Source organism: Mesoplodon mirus, assembly GCF_964341445.2.
Source record: "Mesoplodon mirus genome assembly, chromosome: 15".
Lineage (NCBI taxonomy): Eukaryota > Metazoa > Chordata > Mammalia > Artiodactyla > Ziphiidae > Mesoplodon > Mesoplodon mirus.
Genome location: NC_138991.1, coordinates 10,958,087 through 10,978,952, shown reverse-complemented (window position 1 = coordinate 10,978,952; position 20,866 = coordinate 10,958,087). Strand labels below are relative to the sequence as shown.

The 20,866-nt window shown below is 43.2% G+C and overlaps 1 protein-coding gene across 1 annotated transcript; it reads left to right on the top strand.

Moving 5' to 3' along the window:
* Window positions 1-3,528: 3,528 nt before the first annotated feature.
* Window positions 3,529-20,313, top strand: PARD6B (par-6 family cell polarity regulator beta). The gene is made up of 3 exons (XM_082643523.1): window positions 3,529-3,835; window positions 8,421-8,643; window positions 17,586-20,313. The coding sequence occupies exons 1-3, from the start codon at window positions 3,770-3,772 to the stop codon at window positions 18,413-18,415; spliced, it is 1,119 nt and encodes a 372-aa protein (XP_082499649.1). The 5' UTR covers window positions 3,529-3,769; the 3' UTR covers window positions 18,416-20,313.
* The last annotated feature ends 553 nt before the right edge of the window (window positions 20,314-20,866 follow it).

Genomic DNA, 20,866 nt, shown 5'->3' with positions numbered 1-20,866 from the left:
AGATTCATAAATGTACACTTCACCTCTCTCTCGAAGAATTATTAACCAGCTCCATCAAAACTGGCACTTGAGCAATCAAGGAGAAAAAGAGCTGGCAAGAGAAACTTCTTGAAAAAAATCTCACCACCATTATACGTGACTTCTTGCCACCTCTTTTTTTCCCCCAAGAGGAGGAAGGAAAGAAATAAGCATTGTTATGCAAGATGTAAATCAATAAAATGAATTGTGGAAAATTACAAGCTCTTTCCACCTCACAAGGTAAATTTCAAACAGACACAAGAGTTGTGCTAAGTTGTAGAAGAACTAAAGACAGAAAGTATTGGGAAGAGGGATAAAGCAGAAATGGAACCCTCACTAGCTTCTTTCAGAGGGTGGAGATGGGCTGGGTGGGGGGAGATATGACAGTGTGTGGGTACGATAATCATTCCCAAGTAATGATTTTGTGAACCTGTAATTTATAGAATCTGTGTCATCCACTCACTTTGCTTATCTCCCTAACTCACCGAGTATTCATTCTCCCAGGCCTGGGACTAGCTTTTCATCCCCCACGTAGGACTTGATCAGCTTTAGCTTGAGGATTTGGGGGTGGGGAGGGAGGATGGAGAGAAATGAGATTAGGGTTCAGTTTTCAAACCAAAGAAACAAAAATATAAACGCTTCTCTGTTCCTGCTGTTTCTCTGGGCTTCATACTTCTTGAGAAAGGCTGAATTTCAGGCCCTGTGAACAAACGTGTGCCCGGAACAGCCGTCTCGGAATGAAAGGGCTCCCCTCCTCCACACCACCTTTATCAAATTCAGACTATTTTCCACATTCCTTCCTTACACAGCCCAGGCGCACTTGTGACGCAGGCCTCAGAGCGCATTCCACTTAGGAGATCCAGAAAGCTCGGGCCCGGCCCTCCCTTCTAGAAAGGAAAGTCCAAGAGGGATGCCACACCCCGGGGGAGGACAGAGAGGATGTGACGACACCTCCAGGAATGCGGGGCCCACGCAGGTGTGTTGGCACCCATGAACTTCCTTTTTAAAAAGGGGCTTGATAAATCAGTACCGATAACAGTAATAAAGCTCCACCACCCAGCAATAGCTACCACAGAACTAGGGCCCAGCAAGTGGCCCTGGCAGCTGGGGGTTGGGAGGTGACAGCTGAGAACAGAGATCCCAGCGGTCCCTGGGAGTCCCTGAGACCTTTTCAGGTGAGTCTCAAAGCCCAAACTATTTTCACAATACTAAGATGTCACTTGCTCTTCTCACCTTCCTTGTCAGACAGGTATACAATGGAATTTTCCAGAAGGGACGGGACATGTGATGATATCATCACCCTGATGACTATTGGTATGTGTGCTTGTGTATTCTTTTTTTTTTTTTTTTTTTTGCGGTACGCGGGCCTCTCACTGTTGTGACTTCTCCCGTTGCGGAGCACAGGCTCCGGACGCGCAAGCTCAGCGGCCATGGCTCACGGGCCCAGCCGCTCCGCGGCATGTGGGATCTTCCCAGACCGGGGCACGAACCCTGTCCCCTGCATCGGCAGGCGGACTCTCAACCACTGCGCCACCAGGGAAGCCCGCTTGTGTATTCTTGTGTTTTAAACATTTCTCAATTTCAATTTTAATACAATGACTGTTGAAAGACATATCACACACATAAACACAATACCTGGAGGCCCTCTATAATTTTTAAGAGTATTAAGGGGTCTTGAGACCAAACTGCCATGCCGCCCCATCACAGCACCACACTTCATTTCCAGTTTAGCTTGAGTCACATAGTAGGTGCTTTTGAACAGGGGGTAGAGAAGGCAGTTTTATTATTACTCAGCTTGGGATGGGATCCTTCCATCTGGACTTCCACCCAAAATGGCCAGAAAAACTTTAAATTCCCCCACAAATATTTGGTGGACTGAACCCTCAGGGGGAAAGATGGGTTTCTCACCTTTGAACCCATGTGGGGTAAAGTTAGTATGGAGAAATCGCCCTCCTCGGCTCCAGCACCCAGCAGAGACATATCTGAGTACCTGCTAGGAGTCAGGTAGGTGCTACTGCTCCACAGTGAGCAAAGCAGACAGGTCCCTGCCTTCTCAGAGCCGTCATTCTCTGTCAGGAGCAGATTACTCCCAAAACACATGGGGAAACCGGAACTTGACACAAGTGCTGGGAAGGAGGGGTGCAAAGTGTAAGGAGGGATTGGAGGCATGAGATAAGGGGAGGAAGCCTCGGAGGACTCAGGTGGAATGCAGCACCCTAACTAGATGTTCTTGGCCATTTCAGGTTAGAACCCCCCCCCCCGCCGGCCCAGGTCCAGCTCACAGGAGGGTTCCACAGCTCCTTGATGAGCCGCAGTGCCATGATGAGCCCCCTGCAGGTGTGGGAGTGGGGGAGCGTTGGGGGTCTCCTCCTCACCTCCCCAGCACGGCCAGTGCTGAAAAGGGCCCCTGGGAGAAGAAACCCAGCTCTGGGGCATTTAGAGAGGAGTCAGTGTTTTGTTATCAGGGACATAGCTCGGTCATTCCACTGGGGGGAGGGGGACAAAGCAATCTGGAGGCTGTCATTGGTGGACACAACGAATAGCCCAGAAAGGGCTGGAGGGAGAGGAAGATTTCAGAGGTTAAAAATAAATTAAAAAGAAAAGAAAAAAAGAAAGCCCTGGAGGGCCGGTCTAGAAGTACTCGGGGAAGCCGGACCTTCGAGGAGCCATCCCGAGCTTCTGCCCACTTTCCCTCCCTCCCAGCGGCTACTCGACCCCATGGGACTTTACGGACTGCAGAAAGAGTCTCTACCAACAAAACCAAGCCAGTAGAGCCCTGAGATTCTTCCCCAGTGACTGTTGCAGAGGCGGGAAAACTTGAATTTTGTAATCAGAGTTGCAGCCAGACCCCTAAACGACGCAAATGGGTGGTGGAGGGGCGTAGCTGCACGCGGCAGCATCCCAAAGTGGAAGGGAGACAAGGGGTGGCAGAAACATAGCAGCCCCACCCCGCCTCCGCACCAGCCGGGCCTCGCCTCCCATTCCCCCGCGGCGCGCGAGCCGGGTCCGGGGCAACCAGGCGCGCGCCTGCGCGTGCACAAAAGGCCCAGCCGCCCTAGCTCATCTCCAGGTGCGCTCGCGCTTCCGGCCGGCCTTGCCGGGGCGGAAACTCCAGGGCCCGCGCATGCGCTTTCCAGCTCTCCTGCTAGGTCGGGAGAGGAGGTCCACAGCTTCAGGTGATCCCGCCCCTCCCTCGCAGCGTGGGACCAATCGTACGGCGGTGGGCGGGACTTTCGCGGAGGCGGCCCGCCCACGCGCTGCGCGAGGCGTGTATCGATTGGTTGGCGCTGGGGGCGCAGGTGCGCGCTTCCCATTGGGTGTGGGCGGAGCGCGAGCCTCCGAGGCGTCTACGGAGGCTGCAGGTGAGCGCGCGCACGTGCCGCGGCTCCCGCCCGGCTGGGGTGCGCGCGCGCGGGCTCGCGGGCTCGCGGCTGAGAGCCAGGCTGCGGCCCGTGTCCCCTGTGCTCCGCCCCCTCCTCCTCCTCCGCCGTCGCGGCCGTCGCCGAGGCCCGGAGGGAGGGAGCCGCGTTCCCGCTCGCCGCGCCGCCAGTCTCACCCTCGGTCCCACCGCGTGAGGAGCTATCCGAGCGGAGCTCTGCGCGGAGACCCGAGCCGCGGTCGCTCCGCTGCAGGTGCCTGTGAGGAGGCGCCTGGGCCGCAGCCGAGTCCCGAGCCCGCCGGCCGGGCACTCGCTCTCCGCGCTCCGAGGGGCGGCCGGGCTGGAGGAGGCCGTTGCGGGCCAGGCCTCAGGATGAACCGCAGCCACCGGCACGGAGCGGGCAGCGGCTGCCTGGGCACCATGGAGGTGAAGAGCAAGGTGCGCGGGGCCCGGGCTGGGCGGAGCGGCCGGCTAGCTGGGGACCGGCGGCCAGGGCCTTGAGGGGGGTGCTCCCGGGGCCTGGGGGAGGCCAGGGGCTGGCCGGGGACGGCCTGAGGAGCTGCCCGCTGTCTGGGACCGTGGTGGGCGCGGTGGTGGGATTTGGAGGCAGGAGATGGTGGATAATACGCTTGCTGTGAAGAGGACGAGCGTGGGGGGTTGTGTCTGCTCCTGCCCCAGGTAGGGAGGAGACCAGCTGAGCGCTTAATCTACCTTCTTAAAAATCATTCCTGTTCAAGGATGGGAGTAAGGGCCGAGGTATAGCCGAGGATGGGAGGCGTTTGAGCGCAGCGTGGTACGAAAGCTTTGGAGGAATTCTACCTCCTGGCCTCTGAGTAAAGAGTATTTGGAACACCCGTGGTCACAAAATGTTACCCCTTTCTGTGGCTCAAGGGTGCATCAAGTGGTGAAGGAGAGAGCCCTGGGAACTCAAGAGCCCTTGTAAAGTTAGCTTTGCTTACTGCTTAGAGATTTTTCTAGCACTAACTTTGGTATGCATTTCATCTATAAAATGACCACTATCGCCTTCCGTTTGAGTAGCAATTCACAGTTTGAGTCCCGGTGCTCTCTTCATTCCATCCTGCTACCTTTTCACATCAAGTGTTTTCACTTTCAATTACGTCGGTATCTACTGAATTCCTAAATTGCAGGGCTCCCTGAGCAGGACGGTGTATAGGGATTAGTGAGGGAATGTTTTTCCAACGGGGGTTTTGAGATGGAATTTGAAGATGATCCGCGGCCACGGGAACATTTTCAGCAAGCATTTCATGAATTGAAGAGCCAAAGGGGGCTTAGATAACCTAGTCTGATTCTCTGAGAAGACGGGGGCTCAGAAAGCTTATGACTTCGACAAGGTGTGCTTTTTATGACAAAACCTTAAAACCTTTTACAAAATAAGTTTTAGGCTTTATAGAATAGAAAAGAGGACATGGGCTGGGCCCTGAGAACATTGAAACTAAGAGTTGGGAAGATCAAAACACATGAAAGAATAGGAGAAAAGTAAAAGCATATCAACTTTAAAAATAATGAAACATCATTGAATGTAAGACTACGGGGTGGGGTGGGCGGGGGAGGAGAATGCAAAATCCAGGAGTGATTTTCAGTGAAGTAGAGAAGGAAGGCTCCCTGGAGCCTGTGGTGGAATGGTTTTTATTATCTGGAGTTGATAAGCAAAGTTCTGTAAGTTGCTGTAACTGAGATGATCACATCAAGAGTATCTGCATTCATTTTTCACATTATTTTAAAATGTTATTTTCGACTTGTGTATCAGAATAGGCACTAGTTACGAAACGCTTCTGCTTAATAAGAATAGAAATGTAGTTATAGCAGTTTCACGAATATGCTGTCTTCTGTGTCCTCCGTGGAACTGCCATAGCAAATTGAAGTGACACGCTTGAACTAAGGGTTAAGATAACTCAAAATATATAGAGCTTTTCCTCTAGCAGTATAGTGGTGGTAGTTCTGTGCCCAGTGGTTGAACCTTCTCATGGCATTTCTGTAATAAATCTAGTTTGGGTTTGTGGGAGTTGAGGTTAAGAAAAGAAAGACATTTATGATGTTGCATAATGTTAAAATTCAGTTTATGGTCCTAATCTTGGTAGCAAGCACTTAATCTTTTTATCATAGGAAAAAATGAGTAGGGATTCTAGGTGTTCTGATAAATGCAGTCAAATGGTAATTTATCTCTCAGACTAGGAAACCTCGAGCACTTGGGGACTGGAATTTCAGGCTTTCTGCCCTTTTCTTCTGTCAACTGGTTTGTGAATTTTTCCCATACTACCCATTATATATTTGACCTGCCATACTGGACTTCTGGTGAACCGTGTCTCTTAAATAGAATCAAGGCATTCTGAGAACCTGCATCTCATAACGTGTGGTCCCACTGGTGTTCTAGCTGCTGATAAATAGACACAGTAGAGGTGCTGTTTCTAGTGTGTCAGTGACACCTTATGTTTTAAATACATATTTATTTTTAATGGATTAAATAAAACACTTGGCATCTTTACCATTTAAAAAATATTTGGACAGATGTGTGAAACAATACTTCCTTTTTCACTGCTTTGGTGATATCACAGCTTTTTACAAAGCTGGTTGCTAAGAGGTTGTAACCACAACTTGGTGACGTACAGATCCACGTTTCAGGTTTTCTTTTTCTTCTGCATAGAAAACAGTGTCAACGTCGTATCTTTGCTCATGGAAGGGGGAAATGGTACAAATAAAGTAATGGATAATGCAAATATAAGTATAGTTAAGTTGTGATACCAGTTACCATGTGACTTTTCTTTGGTAACTGATTTATCTTCCTGTTTCTCCAGAGTTGGAAAAGCTCTTAATAATCAAGGTGATGTCCTTTAATAACCTTAGGTTATTAAACACTTGGAATAGTCTTGGAGCTGTACATTTCCTAGTTATTATTCATGGGCAAACAATATTAAAATTAAGTTTTCATTTCTAGAGTGTACCAAAAGATGCTGGGAGACAGGTGTCCATACACATTCTGGGTGACCAAGGCAAACTAGACCAGGCTAAAAAAAGTTATAATAGTTGTTGATTGGGTCTTAATGTTATCTCTATTTTAGTATTTTTCTTCATGTAGTAAAAAGTTCTCTTAATCCTATTGTTTTGCTGCAAGAAGCATAACAATTTCTCTTTTTTTTTTTTCTGCTGACATTGCAAAAGGGCACATCTACTTGTGAAGCCATACAATTTTCCATTGTTTTTATCATAACATTTAAGCAAGAGAAAAAAATGTTGAGCAAAGAGTTTTTATCCACAAGCTTTAGCAAAAACATTGCAGCCCTAAAATATTCAATTATTAGATGTTACTCCCATTCACCAGGGGAAGTAATAAAACCCTGAGATGAATCAGAAAGCACTAGGATGTTGTGATACCAGAATAAAGAAAATGGAGAAGAAACTATGACTTTTTATAACATCATAAGACTAACTCTGATATGAAGGGTGTTCCCCAGTTATTATTTACTTTGAAACGTGAAGGTGTGACTGCACTTCTTGAGTGCTTTAGAAATGAGTCACCTTACTTTCTTGACAGATGTTAGTGTTTATGTTTCAGGAATGTGTTCTGGAAACTTTTAATTTGTTAGAGGTAAGAAGCGGTTTTAGTAATTTTTTATTTTAATTTAAAACTAGTGAGTAGTGTGGGTATAAGCAAGGCAGATGAACTTCTTGGAGATAGCAAAAGCAGTGAGTTCAGAGAGACCATGGGATCCTTAGGGAAGTGAATTGACACATTTGTAACCTGCTCAAATTATTCTGATAGAGACTTTCTCTGCAAGATGCTTAAGGCTGTCTTAGGGGTACTTTAGTGTTTCTTGCCAATAATAGATATTTAGAGGAAAAATGAGTTCAGTGGTCAAACACACTTGGCAAACATTTGTTTAAAAACTTTTTTTTTTTTTTTAAATCAACCACAGGACTTAACTGAGCATTTAATATCTGGTCTACACAGTGATTCCTAAGAGTGTGATTATAGTTATGAAGCATTTCCCAAACTTGTGTGACGGGGGCACTTTTTGAGGAAGGCTGATGAATCTTTCTTACGTTTCCACATTTGAGGAAATGCCATGCTAGTCCCATAGTTAAGTCATGGATCCTGTTTATTATGGACTAGATGAAGCCAGTCCTTCATGTTGAATAAGAACCACTTAAATAATTTGGCATTTGGAAGGCAGAGGTGTGAATCTGGAGTAGGGAAGCAGACCTGAGAACCAGAATTGTGGAGATAAATATTGGGCATGATGGAAGTGTCGTCCTCCCTGTTTGTGTGATCCCTTAATGCCTCTCATATAGTTATTCTCTTTCCCCACTAATTGCTGAGCTCTGGTGCAGGCCTGAGCCTTTCATTCTCTAGGGCCTAGCACTGTGCCAAGCACGTAAACACTTTTGCTTTAATTGGAGAGTTGGAGGACATATATTTAATGTATTGTGTGTGTGTTTTTTTAAGATTAACATAGGGAAGACACTTCTTATCTCTAAACCTGTTTCTTCTATGACATACCTCCATTTGTATCCTACCTTAGTGCCAAGAAACTCAAAGTCCTTTTTATATATGTTGCTGTTAATTCTTGCCACTTCCTGTGAAATTGTAATTCCTTTTATGGGGGAGGAAACTTAGATGCTTTTTGCTACCAGTCAAATAAAGACTTAGGAACATCTTTGTTACCCCATGGCCTGAGTGAGGAGCAGATACTGCTGTCAGGATCAGGGTTTGTTTGAGCTGAGTCACTCTGCAGGACAGTCCCCAGTGAGGCCTGGGTACCCCAGGGATTAAGTTGAGCCTGCATCTCTTGAAGGGAATGCCCGTCAGAGATGCAGCAGTGAGCAGACACATTCCTGTGCCTTCCTTATGTTGTTTTATCTCCTGATAATGAGGTTTCTGACAATAGACCGTGTTATCGGAACTGTCTTCTTCATTAAGGGAAATACTGTGCCTGTGAATTTTTCTGTCATGCATTTTAAGATTGGATCCTGTTACCTTTTTTAAAATTAATATGTTTATTTATAGTTTGGAGCTGAATTTCGTCGGTTTTCACTGGAAAGATCAAAACCTGGAAAGTTTGAGGAGTTTTATGGATTACTGCAACATGTTCATAAGATACCCAATGTTGACGTTTTAGTAGGCTATGCAGACATCCACGGAGATTTACTACCTATAAATAACGATGATAATTATCACAAAGCTGTTTCAACGGCCAACCCACTGCTTAGGATTTTTATACAAAAAAAGGGTAAGTAACAATGTTGAGAAAAATTGTTTTAGAATTAGAAGTTGTTTATTTTCCTCATTGATAGGATACACAGAATTCACTACAAATTTAATGAATAGACATTTTGTGTGAATCTTCTTACCATATTAACTAACAAGTGAGTTAAGACATCTGTGATATTACTGGTTTAAATGACATCTTTACACTTCACTAAGTATACTTTGGAAAGATTGCGGGGTTTTTTTAAAATTTATTTTTATTTTATTTTTGGCTGCGTTGGGTCTTCGTTGCCGCGCGCAGGCTTTCTCTAGTTGCGGCGAGCGGGGGCTACCCTTCATTGTGGTGCACGGGCTTCTCATTGAGGTGGCTTCTCTTGTTGCGGAGCACGGGCTCTAGGGGCGGGGGCCTCAGTAGTTGTGGCTCGCGGGCTCAGTAGTTGTGGCTCGCGGGCTCTAGAGTGCAGGCTCAGTAGCTGTGGCGCACAGGCTTAGTTGCTCCGTGGCGTGTGGGATCTTCCCAGACCAGGGATCGAACCCGTGTCCCCTGCATTGGCAGGCGGATTCTTAACCGCTGCACCACCAGGGAAGTCTGAAAGATTGTGGTTTTAATTACTTTATAACCTCTTAGATTTTTTAAAAATGGAAATTAGGAATTTATTGAATCTTCACTTTGTTGAATGGAATTTTGTCCATTCAGAAAGATGTGGTAGAAGGAGTATGACTTTGGAGTCAGGGAAACATTCTACTTTTTTGGTAGCCACTAACTTTGAAATACTGTATGCACCACTTAATAGGTACCTGAAGGAAAGCTGTTTATTCTTCCTGGGTCTCGGTGTCTTTATCTATAGAATGAACATACTATCTCATAGGATTACTAGGAAGTTTAAATGAGCTCAGTGCAGTGCTCTGGCATGTAGTATGCCTCCGGTGAATGTTTTCTTTCCTTTTAAGGCATTTTTCACAGAAATAAAACTAGTGAATTATCTGGAAAATCAGAGAGCACGTCTTTATTTTGGAGGAATGTAAACATTGATATTGGTCTCTCAAAAGAACATTTTAAAATAACCACTCTATATGGCAAGAATTGAAATGTATTTTGAGCCCTAAAACTTTTAACTTTGTGGCCTCCTCCGTGTGTGTGTTTATCTGTGTCTGCCTATAGATGGCCATGGTGTGTGCCATTTATTCCTTTGTCTTTGGTAAATAAAGAGGTTTGGAAAGGCAACATGAGAGCCACAAGCCCAGTATTGGTGGGATAATCAAAGACTTACTGTGTTTGTAAACCAACCCAGAAAGCAGTTTGAGAGAGTGGGTAGAAATTACCCTTGAAGGTGAAACTTTATTTCCAATCAGTTGATAAGCATTGGACCACTCCTAGGGCTTTGAAATTCCACTGATTGTGTATCTTTGCTTCTGGGTTTGGAGGAACTAAAGTCTGCCAACAAAATAAACCTCCAAGGGTAGGGTAACTTACACCTGTATCACTTGACTGTTTACAAAATACTTTACAAACACACAAATTCATTTTCCCAAAGACCCCTAAGATGGATTTCCTAGGTATGTGACAGGGGTGTGGTACAATTAGAGTGTTACTTCAGGAAGACTCATTTGGCTGTTCAGGATGAATTGGAGTATGCAGCAGTCTTACAGGAGAGAGCAAGGAGCAGGGGGGTGAGAGACGCTGAGAAGCCTGCCCCGGCAGGAGACCAGGTGAGGAAGATAAAGGGGGAGGATCTGAGAGTCACTGCGCTCCCCCCTGGATGGCAGAGGGTTGAAGAGGTGTCCAGAGGAAAATAGCTTTCTGGATTTGAGCCTGATGGTGCCATAAAACAGGTACAGTCTGGAAGAGAGATTGACTTGGAAAGAAAATTGGTTTGGTTATAGGACAAAAAAGCTTATCTGGCTGTCCAGTTTCAACCTTGTCCCGTAGGAAATCAGAAATGATGGGCTGGAGCTTAGGGTGGAAATCTAGAGGCTGATCAAAGAGCTGAAAGTCTGCAGAAAAGTGATAGGTGAAATTTTGGGGAGTGGACATAAGGGCTAGCTGAGATGAAGAGCAGGGATGGTTCTTAGAAAGCTATGTACAGAATGTTGGAGAAGGAAGAGGAGAAGACAAAACATTGGGGTGGAACTTGTCCTTTTAAGCAGAATAATTTAAATCATTGTTGTTGAATAGAAGGCCTGTCTTGTTAGCAGTTGTAATTTTCATTACAGGTTTGCTGTTTGGAGCATGTGTTTAAATGTAGAACGACTATTTCTAAACTGACAAAACTCGTTGGATTATCCCCTTAGAAAGATTATAGGTGTTGGATTATACTACCACATGTTTTTGTTACTGGAATTGTAACACTTACGTGATCATAGGATTAATCCTGACATCTTTTAAGGGTGGTTATCTTCTGCTATTTCCTTTTCAAGTATGTTTAGATGTAAACAAAAGTTATCTATGCTGTAGAGGTAAATAACCAATACAATTCATAGCCCTTAGAATTTGATCTAGAAATAGGCAGTGTGTTCAACAGAAAATTTTCGTTTTTAAAAATGTAACTTTGGGACATCCCTGGTGGTCCGGCGGTTAAGACTCCATGCTTCCACCGCAGGGGGCACGGGTTCAAACCCTGGTCAGGGAACTAAGATCCGGCATGCCACCCGGTGTGGCCAAAAAAAAAAAAAAGTAACTAATACAAATATGACTTAAGCAAAACATGAGAAGTCAGTCAGTCGATTCATTCCTGCTGAAAACCCTCCAATGGTTTCCCTTGTATCCAGAATAAAATCGGTCCTGATTTGTGCTCCGCAGCAGCGTCTCCTTCCTCCATTCTCCCACTCCCACCTCACAGCAACCACATTGGCTTTCTTTCTGTCCCTAGGACTCAGCGGGCTTGTTGCCGTCTCTGTGCTCCTGCACTTGCTGTTCCTTCTGTAAGGAATGCTTTTCCTGCAGCTGGTCCCATGACTGCCTCCTCCTCCCTCAGTTCTCAGCTCATATGACTTTCCCAGAGGGGCCTCTTCTGACCACCCTAGCTAGGGCCCCCCAACCTCCACCTTTACCAGATTACTCTCTGGTTATTTAGGTAGAGTTAACATGTTGTCTTTCTTAAAGAGTTACACAGTGCCCTGTAGTTCGTGGTGATACTTTTTTTCTTTTAAACAAAGCTCAACAGATGCTTAAGTAGAAAGCTGATTTTACTTAAACTTTAATGAACATTAAATTCAGGAAACTAACGTAAAACATGGCATTAAGTACAGTTACATTTTCTTACTTAACTACAACACATATTCTGTTTTACGGGCCTGTTGCTTCCAATTTAGGAAGCAGTAGGGCAGCAGTTGCCCTTGATGTGGCACCAAGCGATGTTTTTAAGACAGATATGAAAACGATTTTAAATTTTAAAACCATGTGACCTTTTAAAGTCTGATACCCTCTACGAAATAAAGCTTCTTTGAAGTGAAAGCTCACGATTGAAGGCATAAACCACTTCATAGCTTGAACTCGGGGGTAGTGTCGTTGCATATCTTGAAAAGTTTTATGTTTTACAATAATTTATTGTTAGAGGAGAAAACCCAGGCTCTATTTCCAGGGCTGTTATTGTGGAAGCAAAAACAAAACAAAAAACCTGATATTTTAAAAGTTACTTTCGCAGAGGATCCTAGGGCTTTTGCCAGCCCCCTCCCCCTGTCAGAGTTTAGAATTTCCTCATTTATTTGAGGGAAAAAGAGAGTTTTTCCTCTCTTGTTGTTCAGGTGGTTATTGTATGGTAAACAATCTCCGAAAATATTTAAAGGTTGCACCTTTAGAAAAAGTACTCAGGTCATTCCTGTAGGTTTGGAATGCAGCCAGGGAAATGTGTATTTTTTAAAAGCCAGTTGTGATGATCAGCCAAGTCTGAGGCCCATTGACCTGCACGGACTTCTCGCCAGATCTGATCAGAATACCTACACCACAACTTCTTGCTGTGTCACAGTCTGTTTCTCTGTGCCATCAGACAAACATATTTGCATCATGGGTTTATTCAAAGGAGTATGTTGGAAACACCAGAAGGGCCTTGCTTTAAGCCTCATCTGCGTTAGGACATGGCCTTGTGGCCCAGACACCTGGAACTGGGCAGCCACTTAAACTGTCTCTTAGAACTTTACTGTGCATTGGATGTTATTTGGGAGTTGTATTTTAAGGTTATATTTTAGTGAGTCAGGGTTTAATTTAGAAATGGTCTAAAGAGTATACATTTTAATAGTAAATTGTAAAAAATAGTTTAACAGAAGGTACGGCCCCAGAAATAAAAAAATTAAATAAAATAAAAAGAGGAAATTGTGGAGTAGCAGCTCAGAATGTGACGCCAGTTGCTTATAATAGAAACCTGGGTGTCGCCTTTGACACATACCTTTTTTTCAGTCACCAAGCCTATTAAAAATGTGTTCTAATTATTTTTCAAACTTATTTCCCCGTTTCCTGACATACCTTTTTATTCAGTTACCTGGCCTTTTAAAAATGTGTTCTTGCGGGCTTCCCTGGTGGCGCAGTGGTTGAGAGTCCGCCTGCCGATGCAGGGGATACGGGTTCGTGCCCCGGTCCGGGAAGATCCCACATGCCGCGGAGCGGCTGGGCCCGTGAGCCATGGCCGCTGAGCCTGTGCGTCCGGAGCCTGTGCTCCGCAACGGGAGAGGCCACAGCAGTGAGAGGCCCGCGTACTGCAAAAAAAAACAAAAAAACAAACAAAAAAATGTGTTCTAATTATTTTTCAAACTTATTTCCCCATTCCACTGCCTCTGCTCCAGGCCAAGTACCATCCTAAATTACCTGCAGTAACCTCCTGTCTTCCCCCGCAGGCCCCTTCAGCTTGCAGCCAGAGTGAGCTTTGTAGAAAACCCAAATCCTTGGTTTTGTTCCCTTTGCCCTCAGGCTGAAGCCCGTAATCCTCCCCCACTTCCCCGGAGGCCCTGTCTGTCTGCAGGGCCCTGGCTGCATTGACTTGGCTCTAACTCCTCCTCTTCTCTCCCCTCCCACCCTGCCTTCTCACTGTCTCCTCCAAAGACCCCATCCTGCCCGGCTCTGTATTTGTTGTATCTGCACCTGGAAGTTCTTCCCTCCCTTCTACCTGATTAGCTACTGGTTTGTTTTCCAGTCTCAGTATAAACCACACTCCCCAGAGAAGCCTTGCCTTACCCTGCAGACCCGGCTGAGTTCCCACTGATAAACTTCACAGCTCTTGGCACCTTTGTAGTAATATAATGGTTTCAAGTTCTTTGTTAATTGCCATCTATTTTAGTCTGTAAACACCATGAAAGCAAGCACCTTAGCTGTTTTGTGCACTGGATCTGCAGCACACAGCAGGATGTCTAGCCACATAGTAGCAGGTGCTTCTTAAGTATCTGGCAATTGATTTTTCTTATATTAGGAAGTGAAGGGATCTGCAGGCTTTGAATATTGCTTTAAGTGATGTTTAATCCTTTTAAAGTTGCCACATCTATTTCATTTAACCATTTTGGATTAGAACAAGGGTTGGCAAACTCAGGCTTGCTGGCTGTTTTTATAAATAAAGTTTTCATGGAACACAGCCATGATCACTCCGTTCTGTGTCGCCTGTGGCTGCTTTTGCAACAGAGACCATATGACCTGCAATACCTAAAATATTTACTGTACAACTCTACAGAAGAAGGTTGTCCACCCCTTGATTAGAACAATTTCAAAAATTATTTCATTCTTCCCCTGTCTTCCTACTGAACTTGAAATGGGTCATAATCTTGAACTTTCTTGATGACTCTACCATGAACTGTTACTGTTTTGTTACTGTACACGGATGCTGCTGGGATTTATATAACGCTTTTGTTTTGTTTGTTTGTTTTCAGGTTTGCTTTTTCATCACTGTAGGCTTTTATTTTTTCTATCTGTGCCTGCCACTCACTAGTGGACCCTTACCCCTGACTGTGACTTAAGACTGTGAGCTGAGGAATGAGATAACCAGGGTTTTTTGGAATTAATGTTTAAAAAGTAAGAGGCTCAGAGGGAGGCCCTTCAGGGCTCCCTTCCCCTGTGAGTAAAGCACAGGGGCTTTTTGTGTGTAAGGAAGTGAGACATCCAGTTTGGCTGTTTGGCGGCATTCCAGGGGTAGATCCTTGTCTGTTTCGGTGAGCTGAGATTGTCAGGCTCGGGATAGGTGAGGTTTCGCTGAGCCTATATCACATACTGCTTCATAAAGCCTTGGTTTATACAAGTGAAAGGTTGCCGTGAGCCAGGATTCCAACTTTCCGTCTCTTTCTGAGTTTTGTACTTTGACAGACATGCTCAGGTGGAACGTCAGCCCTGTTCCCTGTAGATGTTCACCTTTACACTTTAAACTGACACCCTGCACCCTGGCTTTCTGCCAAAATATTTCTTTTCCCAGTGGCTGGAAACTGATTAGCTAGATGGGAGAACAAAGGTGCCTTTGTACTGGGGCATATTGCTTTTGAGAATTTAGCAGAGAGCATTCAAACAGAGTCTGGATGCGATGCCAAATTATGCAGATTTGGGGGGTTTTTTGGTCAGGTTTCCCATGAATAGGTATGTAGGCAACTTAGTTTTGTTCTCCTTTTGTATGGTCTGGAATTTCCCATATAAAAATTGTGTGGGCTTTCTTAATTGATTGTAAAATGAAATATACAATTTTGAATAAACACATTCAGTAGAAGATCATTGTTGATAGATTTTTGGCTACATTTTGCCCAAAAGATTCTTTTGTCAGTCAATTTATTTCCCAAGCCAAACTATAAATAAATTTCTGTCTTTGTAAGAACACAGTGTAAGTACTTTCTCCATAAATGAAGCAAAATTATCCCCAGGGGGGAAAATGCCCCCAAATCAGGTACCACTAGGCTTTTTTTTTTTTTTTCCCTTGGTTGTGCTGGGTCTTAGTTGTGGCAGGTGGGCTCCTTAGTTGTGACATGCATGTGGGATCTAGTTCCCTGACCAGGAATCAAACCCAGGCCCCCCCTGCATTGGGAGCGCAGAGTCCTAACCACTGCACCACCAGGGAAGTCCCCAGGTACCCCTAGTCTTGTACATTTATCTGAAACTGGCTTTTGAAGAGTGTTCAAGCAGCACTGAGAAAAGAATACTGAAGTTCTCCAGGCTCTGACACACAGTGGACATTTAACATTCACTGTGTGAATTGAACATGTACGGTATTGGCCTTAGTAAGAAAACCTGGGGCCAGTCTTCCATCTGTACCTTATTTTGTACCCTTAATTTCCTGGTCTATAAAGTAAAGGTAATAGTACTTACCGACAGGGGGGCCGAGAGTTGGGTGACAAGAAACTACAGATGGAAGCCCTGTGCAGACACAGTCTGGTGATGTTACTGTTGTCTGTAGCAGTGATTGAGACTAGGACTTTAAACTAGTTCTTGGGTTGGTGGGGCACTTTTGTCTTTTTTATTCTTATTAAATATTTTTTTCATCCTTGGAGATTGTGACTTGTTAGTTTATCCCCATTCCAGTTATTTTTGAAATGTGATTTCACCTTTTATGCCTGCTGTTAATTCCGTTTCCTCATCCTCTGATGAGATGTGTTGTTTGTAGACTGTCTACCTCCAGCTGTGGGATTTAAGAAGATCTAGTTTTAGTGCCCTGTTTTCCCTAGTTTACATCAGAAATTATAAATTGCTGGCTTGAAGAATAAATTCATCCCCCAGACGTTATTTTGCTCAAACAGGTTTTTGTTGTTATTTAATTAGGTGTTGGCATTTTAAAATGGGAAGTTGTTTTTTTTTTTTTTTAACCTAACAAAACAAGACTTTCTGACAAGTTGGACTGTCCACACAAATTCCTACAGTCCGTGAAGAAAAGCTGCCTGGAGTGAGAAAAGCCATGCCATTAAATGGGGCAGGAGCTCTCAGCTTTGCCAGAATCCTCACCCCTCCCTATTGTCTCTGTCTTATAGCTCAGCCTCTTTCAAAAGTGGGAAAGTGAAAGGTTAAGAACTCCCCCAGAAAACTGAGGGAGAGTGTACTTGCAGAAGACCAAAATTCCTGTGTTTGATATGCATTCATTTAATTACATTATCATTTTATGTGTATTATCCATTTCATTTAATTACAGGCAGACCTCAGATATATTGAGGGTTCATTAAAGCAAATATCGCGATAAAGCAAGTCACATGAATTCTTGCACAAATTTAGCGTGTAATAGCATCATGTCTAAAAAAATACATAACTCAATTTTAAAATACTTTTTTGCTAAAAAAAATGTTAACCATCACCTGAGCCTTCAGCAGGTCATAATCTTTTCGCAGTAGTGATGTCAAAGATCACTGATCAAAGCGCATCGTAACAAGTATAATAATTTGAAAGTTTGAAGTATTGCAAGAATTAACAAAATGTGACCCAGAGACACGAAGTGAGCAAATGCTGTCGGAAAAATGGCGTCGGTAGACTTGCTCGGTGCAGGGTCACCACAAACCTTCAATTTGTAAAAACACACAATTATCTGCGAAGCGCAGTAAAAAGAGGTCTGCCTGTACACTGTCTGCCCAGACTTTAATACAGGTATTTGAGCTTCAAAAGTGTCCAATTTCGTGTCATTGAGTCAAATATGATAAGCATGCAAATTGGAGGTGTTTAAACAAACATAGGGAAAATACAATGTAAATAACTTGTTTTAAATGGTGTTTAAGAATGTGTGTGCGAGGCTTATCAGAATTTCATCTGCCATATTTAATGTTGTTAAAGTCATTGAGCTTTATTAAATTTAACTTCAACTTTTGGTAACTTCATGGTGAATACTCGAGAGGGCCACCTATTGGGCTTTTCTGGTATATATCATGTCTTACTACTGCACTACATTTTCAGCCGGTAGGAACAGGCTGATATTTAACAAGTTTGTTTACGTACCAAATATTTTTGAGTTGTCCTTTCTGTACAGATTCCACAATAGATAAATGGGCGTTTTTACAGCATTTCTATAATTATTTTATTTTATTTTTAAACAGAAGAAGCAGACTACAGTGCCTTTGGTACAGACACACTAATAAAGAAGAAGAATGTTTTAACCAATGTGTTGCGTCCTGACAACCATAGAAAAAAGCCACACATAGTCATTAGTATGCCCCAGGACTTCAGACCTGTGTCTTCTATTATAGACGTGGATATCCTCCCAGAAACACATCGTAGGGTCCGTCTTTACAAATATGGCACGGAGAAACCCCTAGGATTCTACATCCGGGATGGCTCCAGTGTCAGGGTGACACCCCATGGCTTAGAGAAGGTCCCAGGGATCTTTATATCCAGACTTGTGCCAGGAGGTCTGGCTCAAAGCACAGGACTATTAGCCGTTAATGATGAAGTTTTAGAAGTTAATGGCATAGAAGTTTCCGGGAAGAGTCTAGATCAAGTAACTGACATGATGATTGCAAACAGCCGCAACCTCATCATCACAGTGAGACCAGCAAACCAGAGGAATAATGTCATTAGGAACAGTCGGACTTCCGGCAGCTCTGGCCAGTCTACTGACAACAGCCTTCCTGGCTATCCACAGCAGATCGAACCGAGCTTTGAGCCAGAGGATGAAGACAGCGATGAAGATGACATTATTATTGAAGACAATGGCGTGCCACAGCAGATCCCTAAGGCTGTGCGTAACACTGAGAGCCTGGAATCATTAACACAAATAGAACTCAGTTTTGAATCTGGACAGAACGGTTTTATTCCTTCTAATGCAGTGAGCTTAGCGTCCTTAGCAAGTGGCACAAATACAGAATATGAAACGCGTGCTCCAGATCAAAAACTCTTAGAAGAAGATGGAACGATCATAACACTATGAAACCGTCGCGTTTGAATGTTTTCTGAGTGAGGATGCCATGGAGACTTGTAAATTTGGCTAGTTTAAAGCATATATACCTCTGAACCAGTGATCTGGATAGGCATGAAAAAAATATATTGCAAGCTTAAAATGTTATTAAAATAGTAGTTTGATAATTAATATAAACTTCAGTGGGTCAGAGGTGAATTTAAGTCTAAAACAAAGGGGCCTTTGCTAATGAAATGATGTGCTTTTGCTATTTTGTCTATAGAGAACTGGATGTTAGAGCACATTCCCAGAACTACACATAAGGACTAGATCATTTCCGTTTGAAGTGGTTGCATATTTAACCTGCTGTGCAGAGCCTGGTTAATTTTTCCTTTAACTGTATATCTTTTTAATTCTAACGTGAAGAAGTCTGAGTCTATCTTTCGGTACTTTGGGACCTTGGCTCCTATATTCCTCATTTTGTATTTTGATTTTTTAATATTGTTCCTCTGTTGCTAATTGTAGCGAGTAATTTTTTCAAATGCTTTTTTTTTTTCCCTAATTTCTAAGAAATCAAATCAATTGACTGTTTTTAGGGGTTGCTTCCTAAGTTATAAAGCATTGAAGCTATGTTCCTGAATTAAACTCTAACAGTTGTTCAGGTACATGTTTGCCCATCTTGTAGCTTTTTTTGTTGTTGTTTTTTGTTTTTGCGGTATGCGGGCCTCTCACTGTTGCGGCCTCTCCCGTTGCGGAGCACAGGCCCCGGACGCGCAGGCTCAGCGGCCGTGGCTCACAGGCCCAGCCGCTCCACGGCGTGTGGGATCTTCCCAGACTGGGGCACGAACCCGTGTCCGCTGCATCGGCAGGCAGACTCTCAACCACTGTGCTACCAGGGAAGCCCTTGTAGCTTTCATATTTACAAGCTCATTCCATTTGGGCATCACTTATGTTGTGAAAGGCAGTTCCATTGACTCTGGTGATATGGGAGACTCCCTCCCGTAACCTCTTCTTGTCCTCATTCCAAATCTCATTAGAAATCATTCCTTTTGTTGTTTGTGTGTATATTTTGTTTGTCTGCCTTTTTACTCTTTTAATGTATTTGAGTAGTGTGAGTTATTTTTGTTAAAAAAAAAAATGCACCCAAACTAAGAGATTTTTACACACAGGACAACCTTGTGCACTTTTTATATGAAAATTTTGGGTTTTCCTTAATGGGATTTCTAGGAACACTGCCTACACTTTATGAAAAGTATGTCGTATTCACCTTTGACAGGTAGAGTGTATCGATTAATTTTATGAGGCTATTTATTACTTTCCGATGCATCCACTTAGCAAGGTAAGAGTAAGGCTGCTAACTTTCGTTCCTTGCCTGGTTTCATTGTATGGAGGTGCACAGGCACTACAGTAGCTTGTATATAGAGACTAAGAATAGTATGAACTACATGAGTTCCCTGTGACTTATGGATATTTCTCTCAGAGTTATTTATTGATTAATTTTATGCTAGGGCTAGAATGGATACCTTATAACAATTGTGTGCTATTAAAACAATGAAGAATCAAATGACTCCGTTTTGAAGGATATTTTCTCTATATGGTAAAAGTATATGAAGTAAAGTTGATTAAATGAAGCTCTCTTGACTCAGAATACTTCAGTGTATTTTGTTCGCATTTTACCACTAAACATATTATCACTAAACTGTTAACTGCACAGCATTATGTAATACAGTGTACTTTTTGTTGAATTCATTGAAGTTCTTCCAGTTATATAACCACTGTTTTTTAATGGCATTCCAGGTTTAACATTCTGTTGAGTTCTATAAATTTGACTCTTGAATGGCAAAATGTTAATAAGTAGAAGGTTACATTTCATTTATATTATAAGCGGTGCAGGGCTTCAACATTTTAAGTAAAAATACTTTCACATACTACCTCTCTCTCTTTCTCTCTCTCTTTTTTTTTTAACAAAGTTTTAACATCAGAACTTTTCTCTTAGGGGAAGAAATACTTCAGGGCTTGACTTTTTGTATAACTTTTAACTGTAAAATACAGATTCGTCTTGTATGTATTCATGAAAATGGAAATCAAAGCTGCTAGTGCTTTTTAATTATCCCACTAAGGGTATATGTCAACGGTCTTTTCAACTGGATCTCTCATTTAAATTATTGGTGAAAGAATTGATTACTAGACGTATTGTGAAACCAATAGATCTTGGTTATACAATAAAATGTCGATTCATTGGTAGTCTGAATTACTTCAAGTGTACCTTATTAACAAAAATATCAGTGGACTCAGCATAAAATTTTATAGTACTAAATGTCAAGCTAACTGTGAATTTTGTTCTGTATCTTAAGTAAATTTATGATAATGTTCTCATGAGCTATCAACAAAATATATGTACTTTTGTGAACTATGGATTTTCTAATTAAATTTTACATGCAACATGATTTTTACATGAATGCTACTTTGTTTAAACTATCAAAT

Coding starts and splice junctions, on each gene's coding strand:
- PARD6B (XM_082643523.1), top strand. CDS start 3,770: ATGAACCGCAGCCACCGGCACGGAGCGGGCAGCGGCTGCCTGGGCACC. Junction 3,836..8,420: donor CCATGGAGGTGAAGAGCAAG/GTGCGCGGGGCC, acceptor GTTTATTTATAG/TTTGGAGCTGAATTTCGTCG. Junction 8,644..17,585: donor GATTTTTATACAAAAAAAGG/GTAAGTAACAAT, acceptor ATTTTTAAACAG/AAGAAGCAGACTACAGTGCC.